Source organism: Anomaloglossus baeobatrachus, chromosome 1 (genome assembly GCF_048569485.1).
Source record: "Anomaloglossus baeobatrachus isolate aAnoBae1 chromosome 1, aAnoBae1.hap1, whole genome shotgun sequence".
In the NCBI taxonomy this organism is placed as follows: domain Eukaryota; kingdom Metazoa; phylum Chordata; class Amphibia; order Anura; family Aromobatidae; genus Anomaloglossus; species Anomaloglossus baeobatrachus.
This window is the reverse complement of record NC_134353.1, coordinates 742,459,336-742,481,068: the sequence shown is the minus strand read 5'-3', so window position 1 is coordinate 742,481,068 and position 21,733 is coordinate 742,459,336. Positions and strand designations below refer to the sequence as shown.

The following is a 21,733-nucleotide window of genomic DNA, read 5'->3' as shown; positions in this document are numbered from 1 at the left end:
GTGGACTTGACCTGCATTCAAAACCCGTTCTTATCTATATCTACAAATGCAATATCCCAGGACTGCTGCTATCACGCTTTATGCTGATACAGGTGTTGTGACTGTTACAACTCCATCAGGTGAGTGTATTCAATTACATTTACTTGACAATTTATATCAGATAAGACCCTATTGCACTATATCTCTCCACCGTTTATCCAATACACTAATGAAACCAGTCCAAATTCTGTAGCAACCGGCAGATTGTTTACCAAAGCTGACATTGTATGTATATGTAAATAATAAATAAATATATATATATATTATAATATATATATATATATATATACACACATACATACATACACCCACACACACCCACACACACACTCAGTGGGAACGGAAATTATTCAGACCCTTTTAAAATTTTCACTCTGTTTCATTGCAGCCATTTGGTAAATTCATAAAAGTTCATTTTTTTCCCATTAATGTACACTCTGCACCCCATCTTGACAGAAAAAAACCCTGACAAGTAGAAATTTTTGAAAACTTATTAAACAAGAAAAACTGAAAAATCATATGGTCATAAGTATTCAGACCCTTTGCTCAGTATTGAGTAGAAGCACCTTTTGAGCTAGTACAGCCATGAGTCTTCTTGAGAATAATGCAACACGTTTTTCACAACTGGATTTGGGGGAGCCTCTGCCATTCTTCCTTGCAGATCCTCTCCAGTTCCATCAGGTTGGATGGTGAACGTTTGGTGGACAGCCATTTTCAGGTCTCTCCAGAGATGCTGAATTGGGTTTAGGTCAGGGCTCTGGCTGGGCCAGTCAAGAAAGGTCACAGAGTTGTTCTGAAACCACTCAGTTATTTTAGCTGTGTGCTTAGGGTCATTGTCTTGTTGGAAGGTGAACCTTCGACCAAGTCTGAGGTCCAGAGCACTCTGGAAGAGGTTTTCTTCAGAATATCTCTGTACTTGGCCGCATTAATCTTTCCTTCATTTGCAACCAGTCGTCCTGTCCCTGCAGCTGAAAAACATCCCCATAGCATGATGCTGCCACCACCATGTTTCACTGTTGGCATTGTATTGGGTAGGTGATGAGCAGTGCCTGGTTTTCTCCACACATACCGCACAGAATTATCACCAAAAAGTTCTATATTCATCTCTTCAGACCAGAGAATCTTATTTCTCATAGTCTGAGAGTCCTTCATGTGTTTTTGCAAACTCTATGTAGGCTTTCATATGTCTTGCACTGAGGAGAGGCTTCTGTTTTGCCACTCTGCCATAAAGGCCCGACTGATGGAGGGCTGCAGTGATAGTTGACTTTGTGGAACTTTCTCCCATCTTATTACTGCATCTCTGGAGCTCAGCCACAGTGATTTTGAGGTTCTTCTTTACCTCTCTCACCAAGGCTCTTCTCAGCCTCAGCTTCTCCCACAGAAGATGACTCTTCCTGCTTCATAGTTACATAGTTACATAGTTACTTAGGTTGAAAAAAGACCTAGGTCCATCTAGTTCAACCTTCCTCCACCAGTTCTACATTTAGTCACTAAGTCATTTATAACCAACAATGTTGTGTGTACTGAGGAAATCATCCAGCCCTTTTTTAAAAGCTGTTATAGTATCTGCCATTACTACCTCTTGTGGTAGTGTATTCCACAGTCTGACTGCTCTAACTGTAAAGAACCCTTTCCTATTTAGGTTTTGGAATCGCTTTTCTTCCACTCGCAGTGAGTGCCCCCTGGTCCTTAGTACTGTCTTTGGAAGGAATAAGTCATGTGCTAGTCCTTTATATTGACCACACATGTATTTATACATATAAATGAGATCTCCTCTGAGACGTCTTTTTTCTAAGCTAAACATATCTATCTTTTTCAACCTGTCATCATATGGGAGGCCTTCCATTCCTTGTAGTAGTCTAGTTGCCTGCCTTTGAACTGACTCTAACTTCTGAATGTCCTTTTTAAAATGTGGAGCCCAAAACTGGATCCCGTATTCCAGATGTGGCCTTACAAGTGATTTATAGAGGGGTAACAATACGTTGGGATCACGGGATCTAATCTCTCTTTTTATACACCCTAAAATCTTGTTTGCTTTAGCAGCTGCTGCTTGACATTGAGTGCTGCTGCTCAGCTTATTTGTAATGAGAATACCCAAGTCCTTCTCCTGTTCTGTAGTCCCGAGTTTACTTCCATTTAATGTATACGCAGCTATAGGATTACTCCGTCCTAGGTGCATTACTTTACATTTATCAACATTAAATCTCATTTGCCAAGTATCTGCCCATTCTGACATCTTATCCAGATCTTTTTGTAATATTGTACTATCCAGGTCAGTTTTTAATATCCTACATAGTTTGGTGTCATCGGCAAAGACTGACACTGTACTATCAATCCCATCCACAAGGTCATTAATAAAGAGAGTAAAAAGAATTGGTCCTAGTACAGATCCCTGCGGCACCCCACTGCTGACTATAGCCCATTTAGAGAATGTACCATTTATGACTACTCTTTGTTTCCTATCTTTTAGCCAATTCCTTACCCAGTTGCATATTGTGTCCCCTAGTCCTTGCTTCTGGAGCTTTAGTATAAGGCTTCTCTCTTCTCTCTTGAAGTTCTCAGACAGAATGAATAATCCCCCAGGTAAACAGAGAGTTTGGGTGGATTCCAGGCCCCCTCCCCCAGATCTAGGGACAGAAGCACTGCAGGGGGTTATAACCCTGCAGACAGGACAAATAATACATAGAATGGACAGAACACAATGCCTATAATACGAACCTAGACACAAAATTATATACAACCTCCCATATTCCACCATCACCCCAAACTTCTTCCATTAAGGATTATGGAGGCCACTGTGCTCCTACTGTGCTGGTACTGAGCTCCTACTGTGCAGGTGCTGAGCTCCTACTGTGCAGGTGCTGAGCTCGTACTGTGCAGGTGCTGAGATCGTACTGTGCAGGTGCTGAGATCGTACTGTGCAGGTGCTGAGCTCCTACTGTGCAGGTGCTGAGCTCGTACTGTGCAGGTGCTGAGATCGTACTGTGCAGGTGCTGAGATCGTACTGTGCAGGTGCGGAGATCGTACTGTGCAGGTGCTGAGATCGTACTGTGCAGGTGCTGAGATCGTACTGTGCAGGTGCTGAGATCCTACTGTGCAGGTGCTGAGATCCTACTGTGCAGGTGCTGAGATCCTACTGTGCAGGTGCTGAGATCCTACTGTGCAGGTGCTGAGATCGCACTGTGCAGGTGCTGAGATCGCACTGTGCAGGTGCTGAGCTCCTACTGTGCAGGTGCTGAGATCGCACTGTGCAGGTGCTGAGATCGCACTGTGCAGGTGCGGAGATCGCACTGTGCAGGTGCTGAGATCCTACTGTGCAGGTGCTGAGATCGCACTGTGCAGGTGCTGAGATCGCACTGTGCAGGTGCTGAGATCGCACTGTGCAGGTGCTGAGATCGCACTGTGCAGGTGCTGAGATCGCACTGTGCAGGTGCTGAGATCGCACTGTGCAGGTGCTGAGATCGTACTGTGCAGGTGCTGAGCTCGTACTGTGCAGGTGCTGAGATCGTACTGTGCAGGAGTTGTGCTGCACTTGTACGGTGCCTGTGACTGTGGGCACATTATGGCGGGGGCAGTGCACGGTAACGCGTTATGTCGTCTGGTCAGTGACAGAATATACGGACCGATCAGTCACCGGTCACCCACACATGATTTACCTTCCAGAATAAACTTGCGCGCATATCTCTTCAAGTTCTTCTTCTTCATGGAGCAGGAAGATGATGGGAAAGATCCCTCCGCCAGCAGCCTGTAAATATCCTCCAGCTTGTTAGGACTGGACTCCACCACCTCCTCCGCCACCTGCAGGGGCTCCATGCCGGGCACAGCCCTCCGTGCTTGATGCTGTCAGTGATATTTGGGCACATAGAGTACAATAACTGGGGGGCGATGCGGCATGTTTCCGGGGGTTTACATTTACTGTGACACCAGTCTCATAAGGGACCGTGACAAAACACCCAGCTGCTGTATGAGACGCGCGCGGCATAGGCTGTGTGTGATGTGTAAACTTGTAGACGGTCTCTTACGCTCCCGAGTCACGTGATGTAGCCGGAACTGATTGCACAGAGTGGAGACTGCACAGTGATGACGGCCGGAGCCGCGTATTCCTGCGCCTGCTTCTACACGGACAACATCTACCTAGAGGAGCACCGGCTGCACGTGCGCTTCACCGAGGAGCAGCAGTTCTGCAGGGACTACCAGGCGGTATTCTGCGCCTCCATGCTGCTCTTATTAGGCAGTGTTCACATATTGCGTTTTTTATTAAATGCACAAGCTTTCCCCAATTTTTAACAAAATTGCTATGTATTTACCTCTGTGTATTCTGGTGTGTGGGTTTTTCCACTTACAATAAATGCTTTCTGGGGATTCTGACACAAAATATAGGTTGGATATTCCTATGGTTACTGAAGTACAATTGTAAACATTTCCTAAGTTTTTAAAAGCACCACCCCTCCAGTGTTTTTTTTTTTTCCCTCAGCGTTGGAGTGGTGCTTTAACTCCTTCACCCTTGGGCAATTTTTCCGTTTTATTTTTTCCCCTCCTTTTCTTATGTGAGACGTAACTTTTCTATTTTTCTGTCAGTCTTGCCATACGAGGGCTTGTTTTTTGTGGGTCAAGTTGTACTTTTGAATGAAACCATGGGTTTTACCATATAGTGTACTGGAAAACAGCAAAAAAAATTGCGATTGCATGATTGTTTTGGGATATTTTATTCACTGTGTTCACTATATGGTAAAACTGATGTGTCGGTATGATGCCTCACATCGGTACCAGTTCGTAGATACCAAACATGTATAGGTTTACTTTTATCTAAGGGGTTAAACAAAAATTCTGAACTTTGTCCTCAAACGTTTTGCACCATTTTCCGCGACCCATAACGTTCTCATTTGTCGGGATCTGGGGCTCAGTGACGGCTTATTTTTTTGCATCTGAAGCTGACATTTTTCATTATACCATTTTTGTGCAGATGCGCCTTTTCTATTTTGCATAAAAATTGCGACCAAAAACGTACTTTTACGCATTTGTTTTTTGTTTTTGTTTTTTTGTTTTTTTTTTGTTTTTTTTTTTGCTGCTACACTGTTTACCGATCAGATGAATTGATTTTATATTTTCATCGGACATTTCTGAATGCGGAAATACAAAATATGTGTATGTTTTTTTTTTAAAGTGAACCTGTCAGGTGCAATATGCACACACAACCACGAGCAGTGCTGGGTGTATGGAGCTAATTCCTGCCTAACTGTCCCTGTATACATATGGTAATATGTATTATATGGTAATACATATGGTAAATATGGTAATATATGTATTACCCTTTCATGATTTAGGACATACCGGTACGTCCTCGGTCGTGAAGTGGTTGAAGTCAATCTTTCACCAAATGAGAGCCTGGTTCTGGCTCTCATAGAGATGCATTGTGAACTTGTGATATAACTTGACTTCCAAGCCAGTTACAGACTTGTGCTATGGGAGCGGAGCTGCGTCAGTAAAAGGTGAAGACATGGGAAGGTGCTGAGCATGATTAAGACTCACGTCGAAACGCGTAGCTTTGTGGGGTCTAAATAATATCTATGCAATATCCTGCTGACCGCCTGTAAACTCCTATTTTATGGATTTATAAATAAAGATGATTTTTTACAAGACATTTTGGACCGCGCTGGAAATTTTTCTTCCTTGATTCTTCTATGGCAGCCTAGCCCTCCGTGCGCAGCCCTGGATATACAGCGGATCATAGCAACTCTGTGAGCTGAATTTTCTCTTCTCATACATCCAAAATGGGTCCTGGACTGTTCCTCTTCCAGTTTGAGGCCGGCGTATCCTCCTATAAATGATTTCTACTAAGATTTTTGGAAATGGCTGCAAGAGTATGCAATCCTTTGTTTTGTAAGAAAGCTACCCCACCTAGTCTGTGCTTTTGGATTTCCAAGGTTAACAATTTTAGTGCATGTGGAGGACTTGACAGCTTTTCTATACAGCAGATATCGGGCTTTATAAAACGTGGTTTTACTGGATGGAATTCTTGTAAATAGAGTCGCCTGCTGCTTTCTGGCACCTTGACCTGATTGCCTTTCTTCTGGGCCATGGTTGAATGGTCGCCTCGTGTGAATCCACTGAACATTAATCCACTTCTCCCTCTAATGAAGCTTAATACTGCACTGTAGCATTCCAATTATATTGCGGTTTTCTGTTTTGCTTTCGGAGGCCATTGATGCCTGTCATATGATTTTACTGTAATATACGGGTCCACTTTGCTTTTGTCAAGTATGCTATGCTGACTTTAGCCTGATTCTGTAACCGTTTTGTTTATAAACAAAGAATGAATAAATAATTAGTAAAATCTGCTTATGTCTTCAGTGAATATACAGTCTATATGGTCAATATTTGGACGAACCTATTTCTATTAGTCTCTTTGCCACATCTTATAAAATGAAGTATGTAGTAAGGAAATCTGCTATTAAAGGGGTTGTCCACTACTTTTACATTTAAGGCCTATCCTTAGGATAAGTCATCAATGTCTGATTGGCCGGGGTCTGACTCTCCGCACTCCCGCTGACCAGCTGTTCTCGATTCCGGCAGCTGGAAATGCTCAGTTCTAGAGCTGCTTCGTCTTCTGATAGCGGCTGTAGCTGGGTACTGCACATCCACCCATTGTTGATCTGAATTAAAGGAAAATGTTTAGTACCCAACTGCGGCCGCTATTAGAAGGCTGAGCAGCTCCGGAACTGAGCATTTCCAGCTGCCGCCACCGGGATCGGGAACAGCTGATCGGCAGGTATGTGAGGTGTCAGACCCCGGCCAATCGGACATTGATGATTTATGTAAAAGTAGTGGACAACCCCTTTTTAACATTAGCACAAAAGCCACAAACAGGAAACTTCATGGCATGGGTTTCCATGGCCAAAGGGCTACAAGCACAAGGTTAAGCTTCCGAGTGACAAATGGCTATTTTGTACCTGGCAGTCTGATGGGTGAGTCTGGCTTTGGTGAATACCAGGAAAACATTGCCTGTCTGACTGTGCCCCAGTACACAAAGCATGGTCCATAATGGTACAGTTGGGTGAGTTTGTGCAACTATTCAAGTTCCTCCAGAGTCCTGAACTCAACCCAGTCCGACACCATAGTGCTGAACTAGAACGCCATTATGAGCCAGGCTGTCTTATCTAGCATTGCTGAAATTTTAACTCTTTCATCCATAAGAACACATTTGATGTCACACAGACTCCAACATTTTTCCTAGCAGAATGGACGCTTTTTGGCTGCAAAGGGAGTCCCAATAGTTTTGTTGATATAGTGTATAGGATTACAGCAGACGGAACTAAAATATGCTGGATCTGTTCATAGTCGGCATACAAATATGCCACAGGATCCAAGATCTGAAAACTCTCTAAGGCTAGGTTCACATTTCCGTTGTTTTAAATCCGTCAGATCAATCAGCAACGGATCAGTTGTTTTTTAGATGTCAACGGATGTGTTTTTCACAGGATTCCTTTCGCAGGAATCTTGTGAAAAAACTGATCCGTTGTGTCCGTTACATCCGCTGTGCATCTGTTTTTTGACGGATCAGTTATGATCCGTTTGTGTTTGGAACAGCCCAGTGGGTGTGCCAAACATCCTGGGCATGCTCAGTAGAGCATGACGGAATCCAGCGCTGGATTCCGTTGTAAAACGGATTACGACGGAATCCTGCACCATAGACATCCATTACAAGCTTGACGGATGGCGACGGATTCCTGCGCGGCGCATTAATTTTGACGGCCAGAAAAACATTACATTCTGCGTTGCTCCCGCCCGGTGGTCAGTCCAAAAACGACTGACTGCGGCGCAGCGGATGGAACGCAAAGTAATCAGTCGCACCCGCCACTTATACAAGTCTATGGGACACAACGGAATCCGCTAAACGGATGCAGTTGTTTACCATAGCCGCGGATTGTGACTGATACATTTTAACGGAAATGTGAACCTAGCCTAAGGCTGCTTTCACACTGAGATCCTCTCCCCGTTCAGTGGTTCTGTCGGGACTGAATACTCCCGAAAATGGTGCACGACAGAGCACACCGTGACTTCATCTGCACCATTAACGTCTATGTCTCAAACCCGTTTTGCGGGGGCTCCGGATGGAAGCCCAATGGGACCACTGAACGGGGAGAGGATTGCAGTGCGAAATTGCCCTAACCCAAAAACTACCATCTAAAAAAAATAAGATATAGAAAGGGTCTCATCCCATTCTAGAGCAGATGGTGAATGTTTGGTGAAACTTGTTGACATTACTTATAGAAGGTTTATTATTCTTCATCCATTTTATATTTCAGGCATTACAAAGCAGAGGATGCCATGGTGCGGACCAGTTCTCACATGTGCTGGAAAAGGTAAGATATAGCTGCAGGATGGCTATTCATTCATTTAATGATGAAATTATCGCATAAGCATGCTAATAATTTGTAACTATTTAATGAAAATGTGACAAAGGCCTGAAAAAACAACCCTTATTTATAGAGCTTTCTTGTACCAGAAAAAAATAGTAACAAATTAAAAGTATTGACCCTGCTGCAGTTGGCTATAAAGTACCGTAGCTATTTTCTCACCAACTCCAGTGTGAAGTGTTGGCCCTGATTGCGGTGACTGGCAGTGGCTGCGGCGCTCACATCACATTGACAGCGCCATAGATAATCTGTTAGATTAGCGGCTCTACCTGTTTGGATGGAGCACCCCTTTAGAGCTGCGGAGTTCACTGACTGTCAACTTGACCTCAGCGCAGCTCCAGATACTCCATCCTGGACCTAGAAATGGTAAGGAAATAGCAGTTTTCTTTTATGAGAAACTGTAGCCTGGCATGAAGATTTTTAAAGGGGACAACCCCTTTAGAGTTTTTACAGGCGGTCTTTGACCTTTCCCCTTGCCTGCCCATTACAGTACTTTGCTCTGCCCTGAGTAGGGCAAATGAAAGTGCGCGTGGGCAGGAGTGCAATGGCGGCCTCTGTGGATGATGGAGCAGGGAAGGGGGCGACGATGGAAGGATGATGGGAACCTCTGACCGAGAATAGCAACACCCATTGGACCCGACAGTATAATAAGTGAATATAATAAAAGGTGGGTTTTTTTTTTTTATGTTCTACAGAGCGGCCTGGGCTCTTATATACAGTACTAGAAGGTGGCCCGATTCTACGCATCGGGTATTCTAGAATTTACGTATTGTGTAGTTCATGTATGATTTTTGTTATAGAGAGATATATATATATATATAATATATATATATATATATATATATATATATATATATATGTTGTTGTGTGTAGTTACCAAGTGTTTGTGCAGGGCGCTGTACATGTTCTGGGTGTTGTCTGGGTGTGGCGGGGGGTGAGAGCGGTGTTGTATGTGTGTTGCGTTGTTTGTGGAGCGCTGTGTGTCTGTCGCGTTTGTGTGTGTGTGTGTGTGTTGCGCGGTTTGTGTGGGTGTGGTGTGTTTTGGGGGGAGGTATGTTTTGTGCAATGTGTGTGTTGTGCGGTATGTGCGTATATTTATGTATGCCGCGGTGTTTGTGTGTTGGGTGTTGTGTGTGTGCAGCGTTGGGGGGAGGTGTGCACCTCCCATCGTGCTCCATCCCCCATGCTGCGCACCCCCCATCGTGCCCCTGTGTGTGTGGGTGTCTGTGTATGGCGGTGTTTGTGGTTCCCTGTGTGTGTGTGTGTGTGTGTGTGTGTGTGTGTGTTGGGGGGAGGTGTGCACCTCCCATCGTGCTCCATCCCCCATGCTGCGCACCCCCCCATCGTGCCCCATCCCCTATCCTGCGCATTCCCCATCGTGCTCCATCCCCCATGCTGCGCACCCCCCATCGTGCTCCATCCCCCATGCTGCGCACTCCCCATCGTGCTCCATCCTCCATGCTGCGCACTCCCCATTGTGCTCCATCCTCCATGCTGCGCACTCCCCATCGTGCTCCATCCGCCATGCTGCGCACTCCCCATCGTGCTACATCCCCCATGCTGCGCACCCCCCATCGTGCTACATCCCCCATGCTGCGCACCCCCCATCGTGCTACATCCCCCATGCTGTGCACTCCCCATCGTGCTCCATCCGCCATGCTGCGCACTCCCCATCGTGCTCCATCCGCCATGCTGCGCACTCCCCATCGTGCTCCATCCGCCATGCTGCGCACTCCCCATCGTGCTCCATCCGCCATGCTGCGCACTCCCCATCGTGCTCCATCCGCCATGCTGCGCACTCCCCATCGTGCTCCATCCGCCATGCTGCGCACTCCCCATCGTGCTCCATCCGCCATGCTGCGCACTCCCCATCGTGCTCCATCCGCCATGCTGCGCACTCCCCATCGTGCTCCATCCGCCATGCTGCGCACTCCCCATCGTGCTCCATCCGCCATGCTGCGCACTCCCCATCGTGCTCCATCCGCCATGCTGCGCACTCCCCATCGTGCTCCATCCGCCATGCTGCGCACTCCCCATCGTGCTCCATCCGCCATGCTGCGCACTCCCCATCGTGCTCCATCCCCCATGCTGCGCACTCCCCATCGTGCTCCATCCCCCATGCTGCGCACTCCCCATCGTGCTCCATCCCCTATGCTGCGCACTCCCCATCGTGCTCCATCCCCCATGCTGCGCACTCCCCATCGTGCTCCATCCCCCATGCTGCGCACTCCCCATCGTGCTACATCCCCCCATGCTGCGCACTCCCCATCGTGCTACATCCCCCCATGCTGCGCACTCCCCATCGTGCTACATCCCCCCATGCTGCGCACTCCCCATCGTGCTACATCCCCCCATGCTGCGCACTCCCCATCGTGCTACATCCCCCCATGCTGCGCACTCCCCATCGTGCTACATCCCCCCATGCTGCGCACTCCCCATCGTGCTACATCCCCCCATGCTGCGCACTCCCCATCGTGCTACATCCCCCATGCTGCGCACTCCCCATCGTGCTACATCCCCCATCGTGCTACATCCCCCATCGTGCTACATCCCCCATCGTGCTACATCCCCCATCGTGCTACATCCCCCATCGTGCTACATCCCCCATCGTGCTACATCCCCCATCGTGCTACATCCCCCATCGTGCTACATCCCCCATCGTGCTACATCCCCCATCGTGCTACATCCCCCATCGTGCTACATCCCCCATCGTGCTACATCCCCCATCGTGCTACATCCCCCATCGTGCTACATCCCCCATCGTGCTACATCCCCCATCGTGCTACATCCCCCATCGTGCTACATCCCCCATCGTGCTACATCCCCCATCGTGCTACATCCCCCATCGTGCTACATCCCCCATCGTGCTACATCCCCCATCGTGCTACATCCCCCATCGTGCTACATCCCCCATCGTGCTACATCCCCCATCGTGCTACATCCCCCATCGTGCTACATCCCCCATCGTGCTACATCCCCCATCGTGCTACATCCCCCATCGTGCTACATCCCCCATCGTGCTACATCCCCCATCGTGCTACATCCCCCATCGTGCTACATCCCCCATCGTGCTACATCCCCCATCGTGCTACATCCCCCATCGTGCTACATCCCCCATCGTGCTACATCCCCCATCGTGCTACATCCCCCATCGTGCTACATCCAACCATCGTGCTACATCCCCCATCGTGCTACATCCCCCATCGTGCTACATCCCCCATCGTGCTACATCCAACCATCGTGCTACATCCAACCATCGTGCTACATCCCCCATCGTGCTACATCCCCCATCGTGCTACATCCCCCATCGTGCTACATCCCCCATCGTGCTACATCCCCCATCGTGCTACATCCCCCATCGTGCTACATCCCCCATCGTGCTACATCCCCCATCGTGCTACATCCCCCATCGTGCTACATCCCCCATGCTGCGCAGCCCATCGTGCTACATCCCCCATGCTATAATAGTTCTCCTATTATACTCAGAGAGGAGTATAATAGAAGGACTGTAATAGGAGAAGTAGTCCTGGGGGGAGAGGAGTATAATGCTGGCTCCCTGCACATGTGTACCGTGAGCCGGTGTACGCTGGTAACTATGATACACATCGGGTAACCAAGGGACCTTAGTTACCCGATGTGTATAATGGTTACCAGCGTTCACGGGCTCCGTCAAGATCCCAGCATCGCAAGGTTATGTCTGGCGCTGCTGGGATCCTGACTGAGCCGGTGTACACTGGTAACTATGATACACATCGGGTAACCAAGGGACCTTAGTTACCCGATGTGTATAATGGTTACCAGCGTTCACGGGCTCCGTCAAGATCCCAGCATCGCAAGGTTATGTCTGGCGCTGCTGGGATTCTGACTGAGCCGGTGTACACTGGTAACTATGATACACATCGGGTAACCAAGGGACCTTAGTTACCCGATGTGTATAATGGTTACCAGCGTTCACGGGCTCTGTCAAGATCCCAGCATCGCAAGGTTATGTCTGGCGCTGCTGGTATCGTGACGGAGCCGGTGTAGAAGCAAGCGATATCCCAGGATGTTGTGAGTGTGTGGATGTGATGTGTGAGGTGTGTGTGAGAGTGAGTGTGATCTGATGTGTGTGTGTGTGTGTGTACTCACCTGGGAGTCGGAGCTCCGTGTCAGTTGGGCCAGAGCGAGCGTGCATTGCGTGAGGGGGGCGGGGCCTGCAGAGAGCCGGGGCGAGAGGCCAATCCGTGTGGGGGGGCGGGGCCATGGCGAGCCCAGCGGCCAATCAGCTTTGTGTCACCGTAAGGACACAATTTTGGAGCATGACAGACAGACAGACAGAATAAGGCAATTATATATATATATAGATTCTAGAATGCTGCATACAAGGGCTTACCGGTGGTGACCGCAGGCTACAGGGGAAAACCTGGTGACGGGTTCCCTTTAAATTGAGCCAGTCAGCATGTTTTATATATGGAAGTAGCAGTATGGCTGTGTAGTTGCTTAACCCCCTCAATAGAGGGACTCTACAAGAAGGTTTTTGACACCTGATCTGCGGACAGCATGTTGTAGAGACAGAGATACTGATTCCAGCGATGTGTCATTTACTGGGCTGCTTGATGTAATTTTGAAAAAAATCTGTGTTTTTAACAGGAGGTCTTGTTTACAGGACTAGTAAACTTATTGCCATGTAGTCCTCCATATTCATATACTCTGTATAACCCAGCCCACATTACTAAACTGGTAGATCTGCAGCAGATAGAACTGTGATTTTATCAAAACTGCAACCAAATAAGTGATAATTGCTGGAATCAAAATATCTGCCCCTACATTATGCTGCGCTCAGACTACATAGCAAAAACCAGGTAATAAATTACCTTTCTATTTCGTTTCATTGGGGGACACAGGACCATGGGTGTATGCTGCTGTGATTAGGAGGCTGACACTAAGTAGACCAAAAAAGGTTAGCTCCTCCCTGGCAGTGTACACCCTGAGCCGGAGGCGGACTTAAATCAGTTTTTGCTTAGTGTCGTAGGAGGCTGATGTGGGCTCTCTCAGCCCCCCTCAGCCACATTTTTCTTGCATATTTTTCATTTTTTCTTGGCGACGCTCATCGCTCTCATTCTCCTGCTTCTCTGTTTCTGCAAGTGTCGCATATTTTCGCCCTCATTCCCTCCAGCCCTGTGGGTACCACTCCCCAGGGTCGCAGAGGTTTGAGATGTTGGGCCCTCTCCCCCGTCCATTCCCGTGGTACCACTCCTGGGTTTGCATGTGGGGCAGATATTCCACGGGCACCCCTGATCCACCCTGCGGTATCACCCCAAAGGGCGCACGGGGACAAACTACAGAGGCTGGACCCCCGCAGCGTTTTTCATCTCGGATGGGGCCCGCATTGCTGCCTACAATTGCAGGGGAGTTTTTCTACCCCCACCCAGCGTCCACCTCTCTGCCTCTCCGGACGCCTCTCCACACGTCCCTGGAGCCCACAGCCTTACCTTCAGGTGTGCGCTGCACACAGGCAAGTGCAGAGCCCTCTTCCTGCACACCGGACCATCCCTGGAGTGGCGCCGCAGATGTCAGGTAGGACAGTCTTCCCCTAACTTCTCCCCCTCGGGCGGCTGAAAATTTAGGCCCTGGTCTCGGCCTAGTCTCCCTGCGTCCCACCCACGCCCCCTGCTGCAGCGCTATTGGCTTGCAGGCCGTTCTGCCCCCGACTCCGCCCACTGCTCAGCCTCCAGGCATCACAGTGTGGGCGGTGGATGCCCTGTTTCCCACCCTCATACGGCCCCTTCCCCAGCCAACTCCAGTGTCCCATCGCCATTTTGCTCACACAGGCAGATTAGCTGTAATCTGTCAGTTATGTGGTTGTAAGCAGAGTGTAAAAGATCGATTTCATGTGAATGGACTGCTGACGTATGACAACTCACGATATAATACATGTAGAATTCACAAATTAGGTGAAAAATCGCAGTTTTATGTGGTTTTCTTTTTCGCTCCTAATTGGGAGACCCAGACAATTGGGTGTATAGCTACTGCCTCCGGAGGCCACACAAAGTATTACACTTAAAAGTGTAAGGCCCCTCCCCTTCTGGCTATACACCCTCCCGTGGGATCACGGGCTCCTCAGTTTTCATGCTTTGTGCGAAGGAGGCACACATACACGCATAGCTCCACTGTTTAGTCAGCAGCAGCTGCTGACTATGTCGGGTGGAAGAAAAGAGGGCCCATATGGGGCCCCCAGCATGCTCCCTTCTCACCCCACTTTTGTCGGCGGTGTTTGTTAAGGTTGAGGTACCCATTGCGGGTACAGAGGCTGGAGCCCACATGCTGCATCCTTCCCCATCCCCCTTAGGGCTCTGGGTGAAGTAGGATTTACCGGTCTCCAGGCACAGAGACCGTGCTCCGTCCACAGCCCCTGGGGAATCTGCTGGATATGGAGCGGAGTATCGTCAGGGACAGGGCCCTGCTACGACAAGGTACTCTGTGTCCCCGTACAGTCCGCGCGCACACTGCAGCATTGCTGGGTGTGTTAGTGCGCCGGGGACAACAGCGCTGCGCGCTGGTGCCATTCCTATCTACAGCTTTGCTGAGAGGGGACATGTATTGAAACTGCCGCGCGGCCACTGTTATCAGCGCTGCGGCGCGGCTGGGACTTGTGGTGCGCCGGGGACTTCCGCGCTGGCCGTGCATATATCACGGCCGCGCTTATTACTCGAGTCCCCGGCTTTCTGCGGCCTAGTTTCGTTTCGTTCCCGCCCCCAGGCCTGCCAGTCAGGGGAAGGGCGGGACGCTGTATAGAATGTCAGCGCAGAGGGCTGGAGTCTGCTTTGCATACTCCAGCCCTCACACTGGGCACAGTGGGACGCCAGTTTCCCGCACTTTGTTTGAGGCACGCCCACGATCCCTCTCTTCACAGGACACCGGCAGCCATTCCTGTGTGCAGTCTGAGCTGGAGAAAGGAGACTGGGAGACCCAGACACGGGATTCTGGTGCCCACACACCCGCTTTTCAGTGGGCGGTAAGCTGCCCTCAAGGGCTGACCCCACTGGTGCCGAAGTGTATATTGTATTTTATGCTTGCAGCTTTACATTGCACTGTACGGTCGCTGAGGATCCTCTGCTATATACCCTCCTAGATTCTCAGAGGACACAACAGCATGTCGACCGCAAAAAGCAAAGGTGCCAAGGCACAGGCTTTCTATGCTGCTTGTACCGCTTGTGGGGCTGTTCTACCGGCAGGTTCCACTGACCCCCACTGTGTGCAGTGCTCAGCCCCTGTGGCACTTGCTCGGCCGGGGCCTCTGCTGGAGGTGACCCAGGCAGAACCTCCTGTAAATACTGTCCAGGTGACAGGGACGGAGTTTGCAGTCTTTGCTGACAGATTGTCTGTGACTATGACTAAAATTCTTGAAACATTGCAGTCTAGACCAGTACCTCAGGCCATGGACACTGTTAACTCATTGCTCCCTGGTCCCCCTCAGTCGGAACAGCTCCGGGATCCGGGGGTGTCTCTTGCATCCCAGGGTGATGGCTCTGACACGGACGACAGTCCCAGACAGCCTAAACGAGCTCGCTATGAGCGGCCCTCGACTTCATCACACTGGTCAGGGTCCCAGCAGGAGGACTCTCTGTATGATGAGGTGGAGATGGCTGATCAGGATTCTGATCCTGAGACCGCTCTCAATTTGGATACACCAGATGGTGACGCCATAGTGAATGATCTTATAGCGTCCATCAATAAAATGTTGGACATTTCTCCCCCTGCTCCTCCTGTGGAGGAGACAGCTTCACAGCAGGAGAAATTCCATTTCAGGTATCCCAAGCGTAAATTAAGTGTTTTTCTGGACCACTCTGACTTTAGAGAAGCAATCCAGAAACACCACGCTTATCCGGATAAGCGTTTTTCCAAGCGGCTTAAGGATACACGGTATCCTTTTCCCCCAGACGTGGTCAAGGGCTGGACCCAGTGTCCCAAGGTGGATCCTCCAATCTCCAGGCTCGCAGCTAGATCCTTAGTTGCAGTGGAAGATGGAGCGGCACTTAAAGATGCCACTGACAGGCAGATGGAGCTCTGGTTGAAATCCATCTATGAAGCTATCGGCGCGTCGTTTGCTCCAGCATTCGCAGCCGTAACCAGTTTGCCATTTTCTCGTGACCGACTGTTTGGGGAGCGCTTAGATGAAATCATTAAACACTCCAAGGGTAAAGATTCATCTTTACCTCAGCCCAGGCAAAATAAACCCCAACAGAGGAGAGGACAGTCGGGGTTTCGGTCCTTTCGAGGCTCAGGCAGGTCCCAATTCTCTTCGTCCAAAAGGACTCAAAAGGATCAGAGGAGCTCAGATTCTTGGCGAACTCAGTCACGGCCAAAAAAGACAGCCGGAAGACCCGCTACCAAGGCGGCTTCCACATGACTTTCGGCCTCCTCTCTCCGCATCCTCGGTCGGTGGCAGGCTCTCCCGCTTTGGCGACATTTGGCTGCCACAGGTCACAGACCGTTGGGTGAGAGACATTCTGTCTCACGGGTACAGGATAGAGTTCAGCTCTCGTCCTCCAACTCGCTTCTTCAGAACTTCTCCACCTCCCGACCGAGCCGATGCTCTGCGGCTAGCGGTGTCCACTCTAAAAGCGGAAGGAGTGGTGACCCCCGTTCCTCTTCTGGAACAAGGTCACGGTTTTTACTCCAATTTGTTTGTGGTGCCAAAAAAGGACGGGTCTTTCCGTCCTGTTCTGGACCTAAAACTGCTCAACAAGCATGTGAAAACCAGGCGGTTCCGGATGGAATCCCTCCGTTCCGTCATCGCCTCAATGTCTCAAGGAGATTTCCTAGCATCAATAGACATCAAAGATGCTTATCTCCACGTGCCGATTGCTCCAGAGCACCAGCGTTTTCTACGCTTCGTTATAGGAGACGAACACCTTCAGTTCGTAGCCCTGCCTTTCGGTTTGGCGACAGCTCCAAGGGTCTTCACCAAGGTCATGGCAGCAGTAGTAGCAGTCCTGCACTCTCAGGGTCACTCGGTGATCCCTTATTTGGACGATCTACTTGTCAAGGCACCCTCTCAAGAGGCATGCCAAAACAGCCTGAACGTTGCGCTGGAGACTCTCCAGAGTTTCGGGTGGATCATCAACTTTTCAAAGTCAAATCTCACCCCGACCCAATCGATAACATACCTTGGCATGGAGTTTCATACTCTCTCAGCGACAGTGATGCTTCCGCTGGACAAACAGCGTTCACTACAGACAGGGGTGCAATCTCTCCTTCAAGGCCAGTCACACCCCTTGAGACGCCTCATGCACTTCCTAGGGAAGATGGTTGCAGCAATGGAGGCAGTCCCTTTCGCGCAGTTTCATCTGCGTCCACTACAATGGGACATTCTCCGTCAATGGGACGGGAAGTCGACGTCCCTCGACAGGAACGTCTCCCTTTCTCAGGCGGCCAAGGAATCTCTTCAGTGGTGGCTTCTTCCCACCTCATTGTCAAAGGGAATGTCCTTCCTACCCCCATCCTGGGCGGTGGTCACGACGGACGCGAGCCTGTCAGGGTGGGGAGCGGTTTTTCTCCACCACAGGGCTCAGGGTACGTGGACTCAGCAAGAGTCCACCCTTCAGATCAATGTTCTAGAAATCAGAGCAGTGTATCTTGCCCTACAAGCCTTCCAGCAGTGGCTGGAAGGCAAGCAGATCCGAATTCAGTCGGACAACTCCACAGCGGTAGCATACATCAACCACCAAGGTGGCACACGCAGTCGGCAAGCCTTCCAGGAAGTCCGACGGATTCTAACGTGGGTGGAAGACACGGCTTCCACCATTTCCGCAGTTCACATCCCAGGCGTGGAAAACTGGGAAGCAGACTTCCTCAGTCGCCAGGGTATGGACGCAGGGGAATGGTCCCTTCACCCGGACGTGTTTCAGGAGATCTGTCGCCGCTGGGGGATGCCGGACGTCGACCTGATGGCGTCACGGTACAACAACAAGGTCCCGGTTTTCATGGCACGGTCTCACGATCACCGAGCTCTGGCGGCAGACGCCTTAGTTCAAGATTGGTCGCAATTCCGACTACCTTATGTGTTCCCACCTCTGGCATTGTTACCCAGAGTGCTGCGCAAGATCAGGGCCGACTGCCGTCGCGCCATCCTCGTCGCTCCAGACTGGCCGAGGAGATCGTGGTACCCAGATCTGTGGCACCTCACGGTAGGCCAACCATGGGCACTACCAGAACGACCAGACTTGCTATCTCAAGGGCCGTTTTTCCACCTGAATTCTGCGGCCCTGAACCTGACTGTGTGGCCATTGAGTCCTGGATCCTAGCGTCTTCAGGATTATCTGGAAATGTTATTACCACCATGAGGCAGGCTAGAAAACCATCCTCCGCCAAGATCTACCACAGGACGTGGAAGATATTCTTATCTTGGTGCGCGGCTCAGGGAGTTCCTCCCTGGCCTTTTGCATTGCCTACTTTTCTTTCCTTCCTGCAATCCGGGTTGGAAAAAGATTTGTCGCTCAGCTCCCTTAAAGGACAAGTCTCAGCGCTATCTGTATTTTTTCAGAAACGCCTAGCACGACTTACTCAGGTGCGCACGTTCCTGCAAGGAGTTGGTCATATCGTCCCTCCTTACAAGCGGCCGTTAGAGCCCTGGGATCTGAACAAGGTTCTAATTGCTCTCCAGAAGCCGCCTTTCGAGCCTATGAAGGATGTTTCCCTTTCTCGTCTTTCACAGAAAGTGGCTTTTCTAGTGGCGGTCACGTCTCTTCGGAGAGTGTCCGAGCTAGCGGCGCTATCATGCAAATCTCCCTTCCTGGTGTTTCACCAGGACAAGGTGGTTCTACGCCCGGTTCCTGAGTTTCTCCCTAAGGTGGTATCCCCCTTTCATCTCAATCAGGATGTCACATTACCTTCCTTGTGTCCTCATCCAGTTCATCAATTTGAGAAAGGTTTGCATTTGTTGGATCTGGTCAGAGCACTCAGGATCTACATTTCCCGCACGGCGCCCTTACGCCGCTCGGATGCACTCTTTGTCCTTGTCGCTGGTCAGCGTAAAGGGTCGCAAGCTTCCAAATCCACCCTGGCTCGGTGGATCAAGGAACCAATTCTTGAAACCTACCGTTCTGCGGGGCTTCCGGTTCCTTCAGGGCTGAAGGCCCATTCTACCAGAGCCGTGGGTGCGTCCTGGGCATTACGGCACCAGGCTACGGCTCAGCAGGTGTGCCAGGCGGCTACCTGGTCGAGTCTGCACACCTTTACCAAGCATTATCAGGTGCATACCTACGCTTCGGCGGACGCCAGCCTAGGTAGACAAGTCCTTCAGGCGGCGGTTGCCCACCTGTAGGACAGGGCTGTTTGACGGCCCTATCACGAGGTATTCTTTTACCCACCCAGGGACTGCTTTTGGACGTCCCAATTGTCTGGGTCTCCCAATTAGGAGCGAAAAAGAAGAAGGGAATTTTGTTTACTTACCGTAAATTCCTTTTCTTCTAGCTCCAATTGGGAGACCCAGCACCCGCCCTGTTTTCTTAGGGATTTTTGGTTTTTTCGAGTACACATGTTGTTCATGTTGATTGGTTTCAGTTCTCCGATGTTTCTTCGGATTGAATTTGTCTTTAAACCTGTTATTGGCTTTCCTCCTTCTTGCTTTTGCACTAAAACTGAGGAGCCCGTGATCCCACGGGAGGGTGTATAGCCAGAAGGGGAGGGGCCTTACACTTTTAAGTGTAATACTTTGTGTGGCCTCCGGAGGCAGTAGCTATACACCCAATTGTCTGGGTCTCCCAATTGGAGCTAGAAGAAAAGGAATTTACGGTAAGTAAACAAAATTCCCTTCTTTAACCCCAGAAGTTTTTTCTACAGTTTAAAAAAAAAAAAAAAAAAAAAGAAATTTATTTCCAGATTTCATGATTCACTTTCAGCACGTCTATAGCACCGTTCTGCAGTGCGTCTGCTAAGATGCCGCCTCCTATTGGAGTCTGCAGGTCTCTGGGTATCATTAGGATTTAATTGCCCTAATGTTGGTTTCTTGATTCTCTCATATTTTTAAATAGACAGAATCTGACAGGAACTGTATTACCAGGAACGCCCTCAGGGGAAGGCTACTGCTTCTAGCAAACAAGTAGATATGCTTAGTACCAGACAACCCCTTTAGATCATATATCTGTGGGGCCTCAACCCTGTCTTTTCCTAATAATGACGCAGCAGTGCCCTGATTTCCATGGCTCCGGCGTGACCGGGATCCCTCTCTCTCGACTGGTAGGCAGCAAACAGGGTCTGGGTACGATCTGCTCCTATGGAGATAGCCCTCATGTATGAGCGACAGTTTAGTCGTTTTCCTGTCTCCGGCCTAGCAGCCCCAGCGAGAGTACCTTTGCATAATCCTGCTCCGCCCGACCCAAACAGTTTCCCTTGCCTTGGTGTAGTTCCCCTAGGCCAGGATGTCCAGCTAAGCTCTGGCTGCTCTGCAGACCCGCAGCACCCACAGGACTCCTCTCCCGACGCCTCAGATGCCGCCGCGCAGTCTCCGATCCTGCAGGGCCCTGCATTCCGCCCCCTCCCGACTAGTTGGCGTCCCTGTCGCAGTCCGTAGGTTCCCTCTCTGAGGTCTCTCAGACCATCGCGCAAGCTCTGCGTCGCCTGCCGTCGCGAGTTCAGCCCTCCACAGGCCTAGCGCAGTCTCCTCAGTAGGAAGTGAGCTCCGGCCCACGGTCCTCTGCTACTCGGAAGCGGACCCGCCAGGTCTCGTCTTCAGCGCCTTCCCAGGCTTCACTCTCATCCCCAGGTCCAGACTACCACTCCTTCCTGGAGTCCTCTGACCTCTCGGGTGATGATTCAGAGACTGCACCTCTGCTGGATTCCGTACAAGCGGCTGATGTTCGGCGCATGGTGGATAGCCTGGTAGAAGCGGTAAATCATTCTCTGAGAATACAGGTAGATCCCGTCTCTTTTCAGAGCACCCATGTCCCCTTTCAGCGGACGAGGCGAGTCCATAACGCATTCAGTGGACATCATGAGTTCGCTGAGTTCTGAAGCAACCACAGGCAACAGCCAGTCATGGTATGTACCGGCGGGAAGTCCATTATTTTACATTATCCCTTCTCTGAAGGGCTCCGAGAAGAATGGGCAGACTCCCCTATGGTTAGCCCGTCAGCTCCGCCTGACTTCTCACTCCTAACAGTGCGTCTCTCAGGGACTCCACGGACCGTACCATTCACAGGTGGGCCCGCTCTGCCTTCGAGCCATCAGGAACTTCCCTTTCCCCGGCCCTTGCCTTGGTTTTTTGTTGCGAAGCCGCTATGTCCTGGACGGACATG

General features: G+C 50.1%; 1 protein-coding gene across 1 annotated transcript in view; it reads left to right on the top strand.

The window, feature by feature from the left end:
- The first annotated feature begins 4,074 nt into the window (after positions 1-4,074).
- The window catches only part of OGFOD2 (2-oxoglutarate and iron dependent oxygenase domain containing 2), a 50,073-nt gene continuing 32,414 nt past the window's right edge, over positions 4,075-21,733 (top strand). The window contains exons 1-2 of the mRNA XM_075322985.1: positions 4,075-4,239; positions 8,346-8,402. Of these exons, the coding sequence (XP_075179100.1) occupies positions 4,120-4,239; positions 8,346-8,402 (177 nt within the window). The 5' untranslated portion in view covers positions 4,075-4,119. The remainder of the gene's footprint in view (positions 4,240-8,345; positions 8,403-21,733) is intronic.